The sequence below is a fragment of the Pagrus pagrus genome (genome assembly GCF_965226575.1).
Source record: "Pagrus pagrus genome assembly, chromosome: 1".
NCBI lineage: Eukaryota > Metazoa > Chordata > Actinopteri > Spariformes > Sparidae > Pagrus > Pagrus pagrus.
The window spans coordinates 21,632,904-21,644,419 of NC_140185.1; the positions used below are offsets into that span (position 1 = coordinate 21,632,904).

The 11,516-nt window shown below is 41.2% G+C and overlaps 1 protein-coding gene across 2 annotated transcripts in view; it reads left to right on the forward strand.

Annotated features, from left to right (window-relative positions):
- Positions 1-10,174, forward strand: part of dagla (diacylglycerol lipase, alpha) — a 37,516-nt gene extending 27,342 nt beyond the window's left edge. Inside the window, exons 18-21 of one of the 2 annotated variants that reach the window (XM_084362898.1) lie at positions 1,192-1,318; positions 5,659-5,825; positions 6,098-6,115; positions 6,596-10,174. In XM_084362898.1, coding sequence (XP_084219024.1) covers positions 1,192-1,318; positions 5,659-5,825; positions 6,098-6,115; positions 6,596-7,664 — 1,381 coding nt within the window. In that variant the 3' untranslated portion in view covers positions 7,665-10,174. The remainder of the gene's footprint in view (positions 1-1,191; positions 1,319-5,658; positions 5,826-6,097; positions 6,116-6,595) is intronic. The other variant, XM_084362899.1, reaches the window with a different exon arrangement.
- Positions 10,175-11,516: the final 1,342 nt, after the last annotated feature.

Here is an 11,516-nt window from a genome sequence, read left to right on the forward strand (position 1 = left end):
GCGTGGGAATATTTTTAGAGAGTTTAGAGATATTAAAATTTTGATCCCGATTCTGTTTGACACTGTTATCAAACATACACATCCTCCATCAGCTGAGCTGTAATCCAAGGCCAGAATACATTTCAAAGATCTTATGACTAACAGATGGATGTCATTTTTAATCTTAAAAAAGATACAGTTGTGAAGCATCTGAAAAAAATGGTATGTTCTTATCTTTATGCTCTCGTCAAGTTGGATAACTGTCTGATTTTAAGTCTGTGTGGCTTCAATAACATAATCTAACCTCATTAACAAGGCCCGTGCTTCCCACTGTCACTCTTATTTTGCACATTGCAATATCCATCTCTACTGCGACCTTGGACGATCCAGGTCAAACTTTTTGCACTACTGCATAAATCTGGACAGTCTTCACCTATTTAAAATCAGTCACACTCTATGTTTATTTATATTCACACTGTATTTATATTTTTATTATATCTTTTAATTACTTTTAGTATTGTTTGTTGTTTTGCATCTACAGACCACAGCATATTCCTTGAATGTGAAAACTTACTTGGCAATAAAAGCGATTCTGATTCTGATCAACAGTAGAAGGTAACTGATGGTTGTATTGCTGACCATCGTTTGAAATTAGCTGATTCGCCAACTACCTTGATAATCGTTTAAGTCATTTTTCAAGCAGGAATGTCAAATATTTGCTCTTTCTGCCTTCTTAAATGTGAGGATTTGCATGCTCAGGAAGTTCAAACAAAATTTGATGAACGTGCTCTTTGGTAGGGAACACATCGAAAAAAGAGAAAATTCCAAAGCACACACCTGGGATAGAAAGGTAAAAAAAGCCTTTATGAGTAGCAACCCACATGGAGCAGCACAAATGGTTGTGTTTAAGAATTTCAGTGTGCAATAGCTGTCTAAATAGTGTTTTTTAACCTTTTTTGCCAAAAGAGTGAGTTTTTTTCTCTTTTTTGAGTAAAGGGTGAAGGTGCAACAATCTGATCAGATTTGAGTCATTCTTAAGTTTTACCGTATTCAGCTACTGAGCTTTTTGCCCCAACTTGTGAGTCTGGTGTTATAGAACCACATGAACTATACTGTAAATGAGGGAAACTGAGGCAGGCTGTTGCTAAATCAACATGCGTGCTCCTTTGTCTTCTACCATGTTTGACAGGCTTTCTCTCTTCCTCTCTGCAGCTGTAGCCAGGAGGAGCCAACCTACTCAGCCCTGTGGGGGGACAACAAGGCCTTCGACGAGGTCATCATATCACCCGCTATGCTTAATGAGCACATGCCCCACATGGTGATGGAGGGCCTAAACAAGGTCTGTTTTATCCGTGTGCATGCGTATGGATTTTATGGGTGTGGGGTTTTTTGAAATGCTGGTGAAATGTTTTTTTAAATCTTGTTCCTGATTTCCAACACTGGATAATTGAATTTGATGGATGACGAGTATATGTGAAATGTCTCTTTCTATAAAAATCCAGATGCATTCACAAATATTTTTTAACAATTGTTCATAGAGGGGCATACCACCATACCAAAATCACATTTTGTACTGTGTGAAATAGGAACTAATTTAGACGAATGGATTGAAACTGATCCACTTGTTTGAAAAACTTTCTCCTAAACTAGAAGTGTGATTGTCTAGCCACATGCTGCAATGTAATATATTATCCATATGTTTTCTTATAGAGAGTTCCAGTTATTATGAGTAATTGAAGGGAAGGGCTGCTGCCATTTATAGAGAAAACTAATTTGAAGATGGCTGATCCATTTATTGTCTCTCTGGCCTAAGTGTTCAGTTAAAAAATATTTTTGAATGATTTGGATTGAATCTGAGAACTGTATCCAGTTAATTTTGCATGTGACCAATCATTAACCTACAACTTACCAAACACCTTTTTGTTTTCTTCATGTTGCTTCGGTTTCTAAGCATGGGAAATGTTCACACCTAGGTGGTTTCGTGGTGTCCTCTGGTCTGGCATTGAGCATCTCTTCAGATAACTGGGTATTAATGTGTATGTTTGCATGTGGCGGATCCACTTTGGGAATTGCACTTGTCTTGTGGATGAAAGGTTAAGTTGTAAGTTTGTTCCTCTCTGTGTGTATAATGTGTTTGTACTTGGCTTTTGCATTTGTTTGCCCCTGTGTCAGTATGTGTCTGGATGGATGTTTAAAGGAGACATGTTATGTTCATTTTCAGGATCATAATTTTATTTTGGGTTACTACTAGAATAGGTTTACATGCTTTAATGATCAAAAAACACATCAGTTTTCTCATACTCTCCAGTGTTGCAGCACTGTATTCCCCCTCCGTCTAAAAAGCTCTGTTTTAGCTCCTGTCTCTTTAAGGCACCCCCTCCTGAATGTCTGCTCTGATTGGTCAGCTCACACATGCACTGCTAACAACAACAGAGCAGCTCTGCTAAATCAATTCTTACGTGCCAAACTAGCTGCCAAGCATAAATCTTGCAAATGTGTGACTTAGTGACATAGTGTGATGTCACAAGGTCACAGAATTAAAGGCGGTACTACTGACGAGGTGTTTAAGGAGCAGTGTTTTCTGTGGGAGAGACGAGTTTTTTTTGGTGCAGACTAACTTTCAAGTTATTTTACATGCACAAGAATTTATATAAAACACTGAAAGAAACGTAAAAAATGAAAAGGCATAATAGGTCTTCTTTAAGCTTTATATGAAGCGTCTTTGTATGTGTCAGTGTGCGTTTTTGTCTGCTGTGCCTAGTCTGTAGTATGATACCTCTGGTGTTTCTGCAGGTACTGGAACCATTTTGTCCCCTGTTTGAGCAGGAAAGCTCAGAACCAGAGGAAGTGGAAGTCAATCATCATGCCAGCAGCACCACTATGTTGATAACCTCACAAACCGAATTAAACTCTGATCCTCTTCCCTCTGATTCCTCGGCTCCCACACACAACGACCAGTCTTCCGCCACCTCCCTCACAGAGACGGAGGCCGTCTCTGTGCCTGTGCCTTTGACTGTCGTTGCTTCTCCCTCTCTTTCAGATGCTGGGTCTGATCTTCCCCCTCCTACTCCTCCTCTCTCAGACTCTACTTCCTCTTCACAGCCGAGCTTGGTGTCCGTCCCCACACTTTCTAACAGTCCCTCCGACCCTCAGCCAGCAGCACTTTTGGCTCACGATGATTCACCACCACAAACCCAGTCAGACCCACCCAACTCTCACTCTTGTGTAGATATGATTGCTGCTCCTCTTTCTGAAATCACTTCTGATGAGTCTGACAGCACTCCGATAGAAAATCCTTCTCTCAAGATAGTAACATCACATAGCTCGATTCAAGAAGTGCCAAACAGTGATTCTCTTGCATAGACTCTATGAACCTCAGTATTAGTCTTAGTTAGTTAGTCCTAGTCTGTAAAACTCAGGAAAGGGTGTCAGAAAGGCTTTTTTTTAAAGACTGGTAATGACATTTAATAAGTCATCATAGAGGAGGAGACGGTGCCACAAAAGACCGGGATGCAAAGCAGCACAACTGGTATAGCACTTGAAGAAAAACTGGAAAAACGTTCTCTCTTGCCATTAAGAATTCCTCCTGGCTTTCTTTCCACTTGCACATAAAGCTGGTGTCTGGATGCAGCAAGTCCAGGCAAGCTCACTGGATGCTGTGAAAAGCCATTCCAGAGAATGACGCAAACGGGATGATTAAAAGAATGAGAACAATTGACAAAGCAAGTTAAGGCAACGGATGTGACGTGGTAAATTTCACAGGTTAGAGGTGTATATAACAGACCAGGGACATGCAATCATGTTAAACTTTACAGCAGAGTAGCCTTTTCCAACCCTGCATGATGAGTCCAAACCCACCTGCACTCTTTCTCCCCTTAATGAGATTCATCATTTCCTCATATCAACCCTTCAGTCTTTTCCATCCCTCTCACAGCTATGGTACATTTGGTCAAGTGCTGTGGCATGAACTTGCTAACCCCATTCCTCGAGCTAACAAGTTTTCTTTGTATTCACAAGGTTTCCATGGTAACCTAATTTCTTCCACATTAACTGCTCTTTCTTCCTTCTTGGCTGGGTGTTTCAGTAGCTGCAGCTCTTCTCCTTTTCTTTTCTGTTTTGCCTTTTTTTTGAGAGCACATATTCAGCTTTTCCTCAATTTTGAATCCCTTCAAGGAATTGTCAATTACTCATCAGCAGCAGATGGAGTGGCAAAAGGAACAAATGTGTAAATATGGAGTACTCTGCTCAGCTCCACTCCGCTGCTGAAAATTGCTCGGAGATAAATTTCTAATTTCTTCTTATTACTGACTTGGTACAGTGGAGGGCTTTTATTAACGAGACTCTGGAAACTGGAATTGTAATTTTTTTATGCCTTCCATCGTGCATTTCTTGACGTGCCTTCATAAATTATATATGTCATATGAATCTTTGGCTGTAGGGGTTGCAGTACATTATTGCATAATGCAAAAATCCAAGTATGTTTTTTTTCTCTCTGGGTGCAGAGTCTGCAGAGCATGGCTCTGTTTTTTAGTTTTTGTGTTTTTTGTGCCTACACCTGCAGGTGAAATGTTTGATATTGTTTGTGCCAAATATCTTCTGTAGTTTATCTCCTGTGTACTTCACACTCACCCATGTAACATCGCCATGTTTTCATTTGTGATGCATAACCATCTGCATAACTCCAAACATAAATATGTTTGTTTAATGTCATTTTTAACTTACTGAACATCTGCTCGTAAGATTCACAGTCTTTGTTTACATTAATTTCCATTTAATTTTACCATTTTATGTTCCTATGACACATCAGTTGTATGTTTTATTTGTGTGTTTTCGTGTCCTATTACTGCTCCAGTTGTTTTAATATCATATTGTGCTTCCACCAAGTGTTTTAACTCATTAAAGTTAACCAAATATATGTAATTGTGTGTTGATGTGATTTGGTGTTAGTGTTTGTTCTCCTCACATATTTATTAACACAACTAAAATTAGTGGGTTACATGGTGTTCTTGAATGTTTTTGAAGTTGCACATGCAGTTGGCTTATGCTTTACTATTCCTTATCATACTGTAGGTCCTTGCTCAGGCATTATGAATCCATTGTGGGTGTGATGTCAGTTGGAGTAGGTGTAAGCTCACCTTTAGATTGCACTTACATTTATCTGAACGTCGCTGCGCTTTAATAATAGATGTAATCATATCTGCAGCTGAATATAGATGTAGTGGTTTCTTGGAAAATGTCACTGAAAACCATTATAATTTTACCAGGGGTGATCCAAACGCATAACTAGACATTTGTGCCATTTGACACAAATGTCTTAAGGGTGAAAACTGTGTGTGTTGATGATGCGCTCCGTAACTGTTAATGGCCGGTGGATTAGATATTGATCCCTTGATTTTTCTCTTGATGTCTATGCATCCAGTTTTTTTGACAACGGAGGAGAAATTATTATTTATTTTTTTTGGTTTGGTATGAAAAATAAGCGACTAATAAGCAAAGTCTGTCGGTTTACTGCAGCAGTAATAGCATTTAAACTAATACAATTTGGATCCATTTTTTTTTTCCCCCATTTAGAACTGAGCTTGTGCATCGTTTCTCTGTTCATCATCCCTGCTTTCTTGTGATCGTTGTACCTCTATCTGTCCAGTCACGTGTCTGTGTATACCTCTGTGCTTGTGACAGGTGCTGGAGAACTACAACAAAGGGAAAACGGCTTTGCTGTCGGCAGCCAAGATCATGGTGAGCCCCACAGAAGTGGACTTGAACCCAGAGTCCATTTTCATGGATGCATCAACAACTTCTCAGCAGCCGACGCCTACAACCCACCACCGCAGGAACAGTAGTGTTCGGTTAGTACACCAGGCACCACTGTGGGTGTGTTGGAGCCTAAAAGAATATATGAAACAAATTGTTTGATCCTCTGTATAGTCAGTTCCCCCTCTAACTTAACATGTAATGGAGCAAACCTCTGCCTTAACTGTAGGGATAATCACGGGGACATGTCTATTTTCTATTCAATTATCTAGTCACAACTAAACAATGCGACTGCTACTAACTGCTACTTTATTGTTTTCTCAAAATCATCGTTTCTGTCTGTTCTGTTTGGTTAAAAAAAAACAAGACAAAAACCATTGTTACGGTAAGCAAAGCATGTCGATACTAATTTTGCATTATGTGCTCCCTTCTCTCATGCACGCATGCACGCTGTCTGACCACAGAGCAGTTGCGACGTATGGTAGTATTCAGTTCCCACCTCGCCCTCTCTGGTTTAGCCCCTGTCCAAAGTCAGTGTGAACTCCTGGTAGTGATGGTTGGATTATGATGTTGCCTCTCCTGTATTAGATGCTAATACAAGAGCAAAAATGTTACTAGGATTCACTCCTGGCCTCCCAGTCTCGCCTTTTGTCAGTTCTTTATTCCATTTATGTTATATTTTGCTGGTGTTCACCTAGTCTGTCGACTCTAGATATGTTTTAGATACTAACAAGTTCCCATTTCCCTTCTTTAACCCTCCGTAAGTTGTGTTGACCCATTTTTTACGTCTGTCTTGTGTTTTGGATCCCCTCTCCCCTCCTTTCCCTGTCACTACTCTCCAACCCCTTCTTCTACTCTCCTCTAGTTCATGTGCCCAGTCTGAAATATCTCTGGATGGTTTCTCTGAGTGCCCTCCTCCCCCAGTGCCTGTAGTGCTACGTGGAGCACGGGAGCGCCTGGCAGTGGAGCTGAGGGACCGCAAAGCACCACTGGCCGTCATGGAGAGTCTCTCAGACGCCGAGTCGCTCTATAGTCTGGATTCCCGACGCTCCTCTGCTGCGCTAAGGGGTTCGCCAATGCTGAGCAGCCTCCCGTTCCCTTTGGATGCCCCCATCCCAGAGGAGAACCCGTCTCTCAGCTCTCGCACTGAACTCCTGGCTGCCGACTGCCTGGCAACACCAGAGCACCTGGGTGAGGTCGGGCCCTTCTTCACCCCAGTGGAATCCAGGTCCACCCCGGATTACCCCATGCGGCTGTCTCCCGCCACACCTCGCTACAGTGGACACCATTCCCCAGCTCTGCTAAACCAGAGCGTCCTCAAGCCAGAGGTTAACGCCAACCCAAACATGCTTCCTGATGGGGATCACCAACAGATGCCAGGTGTCTACAGCCCGGGGAGCACTCCCAACGCTCCCCTCAGCCCGCAAGTTGGTACGAGACCAGTGGATGGTGAAAAAGAAGATTGGGAGCTGGAGACAGCAGAGAAACAGTTACCGGCTTCTACTCCTCCACCCCAACTATCCAATGGGAACCCCAGCCAGGCCGTGCTGGAGTTTGCCCAGTACTTAGACTCTCTATTCAGATTGGACGGCAGCAGCTCACCGCCTCTGGAGCTGTCTGATGGGGAGTCCGAGTCGGGCCGGGGCTCCTTTGGGCAGGGTGAGTGTCTCGGAGACGGACAGCAGTTGGATGACAAACAGCTTCTGGCCAGAGCAACACTGGAGCCTAACCTCGTCCCCAAACCCCCACGCACTTTTGCTGGATCTGCTGACCCCTCTTCGGGCATCTCTTTGTCCCCATCCTTCCCTCTCTCGTCGTCAGAGGAGCTCAACGACCTTTCCCCCGGTGAGGGAGCCCCGCCAGCCATACACTCCCTACGAACATCTCCCCCTTGCCACTGTCCTGAAGAGAACACACTATCATCTATGGTGTAGTGTGCTTCCCAAGACTCCAGTGGGTCCTTTTGCTCTAAATCGAGAGGTGCGTTCATCCAAATTTTAAAAACATATCACAGTACGTGCATGCGATGGAATGCAGTCACTCATCAGAGATCCAATGACAGAACTCTACGGACCAACTCACAAACTGTTTCCATTCTTCAGGTGTCTCCTCAGAACGCTGTTTATAGCATTTTCACACTATTGCAATGACTAAGAAAAAAAAGATACCTCTCTCTGCATGCCAGGGGGCTGTACTGCTTTTGGGTGAATATAATCTAACTGTAGCTTCACAATGCCATTCCAAAACAATGCCGTCTCACCCACGTAGGGACGTGTCAGCATTACATCGATTCCCTGACTTAACAAAATCAAAGGGAGAACAGTTAACTGAGCAGGGATACAAAAAACTAACACTGTAGAAGAGGTTAGCGTAGGCACATCATCATCTCGGTTGATGTACTGTACAACTTCCTGCACCCTCAGCAGCTCCAGCTTTTACTTTTTATTTTTTATTTTTAAAAATCAGGAATGTGAAGATGGACATGTTCGTCAATCAGTAGAAGTGAGAAGACATTATGAAATGATCCTCAGGTCTATAAAGAGTTGACTTTGAGAAAGAGAGTAAGTGTGTTACATTGGTGAGAATTCATGTGTCTTAAAAATGTAGTGATTGTGACAAAGTTATTACAGACGCCTATGGATGTTTTTGAGTCTTTTGGTTACTCTTTATAGTGCATGAAAAAGGTTTTTTTTTTCCTTTATTTTTAAAGAGAAATTGTCAATAAGCCACATAGATTGACATTTGGATACTCTTGCACATGTCATATTGCTCAATTTACCCCCCTTTGCCAAAAAATTTAATACATTGTATTGCCAAATGTATTTATGAGATGTAATTTTGTATATGTATATGGATATTGCTTTATTTAAACACAAGCTAAGTTCATTATCTCTTTCCCTAGCCATTATGTTGGTTCCCATACAGACTGTTACACAGCAACACCACATAAAAGATGCCATCCTGACCTTAAAACACTGCCATGGCTTTCATTTTTTGAGAACACAACCTCTGTACCTTGGGTTTGAACCAATAATGAACTTGCTAATAGTTGTCCGAGACTCATAACTACTATACCTTTTCTCTTTAGAGAACTCTTAGCAATGTGCCCAGGTCAAGGTCTGCATGCTTTATGCATTTCAGAGTAGCATGGCTGGTATAGAACAAGTCTTGTCCTGAAATCACAGTAAATAAGCTCTAAACATGTCCAGAATTTATATTATATGTAAAGTCAAACCATTCTGGAGAGGCTTGTTAAATGTCATCAGACAGGTCCAAACTGTATATCCTAAAAGTGTCCCAGGATATCATTTCTGTTGTTCTCAAGGTGCTCTCAGTCATCTTGGACGTCAAGGTGTTTGCTTCCCTTTAATGTGGTTGATCTGGAACATCCCTGAGGTCGGACTGAACAAATATACGGGCTGGAACATTTCGTTAGCCGATTCTAAAAACTGTACGTGGCATCCAATCTTCCATATCACTCTGGGTGTTAACAGGTGGCTCACAGTTTGCATTATTTATTACCGTTAATGTTGTTATCACTTTTATTGCTATATTTGATGGTATTATTATCCTTATTGCTCTTGCAACAGATTGGTTTGATGTCAGTGGTTTTTATCTCAGTTTTTTGGGACAGTGTGGCAAACTTTTTAAGACTTTCCCAAATGTAAGGAGTTATATATTTCAGCTTTTTTTCTGTCCGAGTGGAAAAGTATTTGACATTCTGCCATGGCATGGTGACAATATGCTCTTTTTACAAATGTTTCATTAGTGGTGAGACATGCTGCTGAGTGACAGCCTGCTCACAGTGACCTTTTTGGTGCAGCGCCACCGTCAAGCCCGGAGTCACCATAGTGATCTGCTCACTCTCTATTTGGAATAAGATTTGCTGTGGTTACTCACAGCGGACCGTTCCAGCCAGTTTACAGTCTGACACTGCTCAAACCATGCTGCCAGTCCCAGTAGTCTCACACAAAATACACTAAGGTTGGGCCAGCAATTTCCTACGTTCAGTAGCTTTGCTTGCAGCCGGTCATACACTAAACACTGCTGGAAGGAAAAAAAGCACTGTAATACTTTCCACCATGATGTGTACAGCACCATCTTCTATGTGTAATTATTTATGCAGATGTCTAAGAAAAAAATTGGATGAATTCCAATAGAGTCATGTAGAAAACAACTATATAACAATAAGGAGATAATGACTATATTAAAAGATATCAGTATTGACATATAGAAAAAAAATATTTCATCTTAAAGTTATTTATTCAAACTATTGGCAGATTTACAAATTGGTCTATATTGAAAGAGGAATAATTCAACTATGTCTTGTCCATGTTTACCTGGTTTGCTTCCCCTCCTTTCCTGCCCCACAATGAGAATGTATTTACTCCCTCCCCCACACTGCCCTGCCTGTAATGGAATAAACTGCAAACTATGAAAATAACTGAATTTATGTCCGATTTTTTCAGCATGTACTACTGTTTTCATTCCAACAAATTGTGGTTCATGTCAGTTTTGTTGGTCGGCTTGTTTTCCTCACTGCTACTGATTGTTAAGATATAGTTAAGTTTGAGAATATTAAAGGATAAGTTAACCCAAAAATTAAAATTTAGGCATTATCTCTTGTTCATGCTGACAGAAAGTTTGGTAAAGTGTCGTAGCCCACAAAGCATTTCTGGAGCTTCACTGCAAAAAAGTGTTGCAGCATTCTATTAAACAACAGAGGTAGATGGGGAATTGTTTTAAAAGCATAACATGGCTCCAATTTCAGTCTCCAGAAGCCTTGAGATCCAAAATTGATTTGATAAGACGTTATTCTCACCCTTTTTAAGCTGAAACGTTCACTGTATCTGCTGAGCTGAAAGCATTAGCGTGCACCCTGTCTAAAGTGGGTGGACGAGCTCAACAAGGCACAGAGGGTGTAGATAATGCCTTTTAAAATCAATTTTGGATTTCGAGCTTCCAGAGATGTGGATTGTGTCAAACAAGCAACATCTTTGTTTTTATTTCTGGTTGGTTTTTTTTTTTGTTTTGTTCTTTTCATCCTCATGTACTTCAGTTGTTTAGGAGAATGCTGTTTTGCTGTGAAGCTCCAGAAATGTTTAGTGGACTATGAAACTTCACCCAACTTTCCATCGGCATGGCAGTGAAAAGATAATGACCGAATTTTCATGTTGGGGTGAATTTGTCCTTAAGGAGCATAATGGGACTATAAATGTGTTATTTATGAATGTCTAATCGAGGTTCGATTGAGTAGGTTAAAGGGGAAATTTAGGCAAAGAATTACTAAAATGAAAAGACTTTGTTATTTGTGAAAGATTATAGTTTTAAACTAATGACTTTTTCTGCCAGGTGCTGCGGACACACGCCAGATGAACCCATCCTGAAAACGTTTGTGCTTTAGATTTGATGTAAAGAACGTATCATCAGTTTTAAAACTGCTGAGTGCAGGTGGATTTTGAGTAAAGGTGGCATGAGGTGTCCAGAGCTATATTTAAGCCCATGTGTAGGTGCAGCAGCGTATGATGAGTGTGCAGTAGGTTTGACGGAGATCAGGATCTACTGTTGAGCCTTATAGAGGTGTCAGGGGTCAAAAGACACAGTGTGGATGGGAGGTGTCTGTTTGATGACTAAGATGACAAACCTCGGACGGAGCCGTCTCACAGAGTAGATTTGCTGAGTTGGACAGTTAACTGCCCTGTGAAAACACCACGAAAGTGTACAATTAAGAAAATATTAAGATCTTTATTTTTGTTGTCATATGCTATTTTGTGAAATCTGTGAGA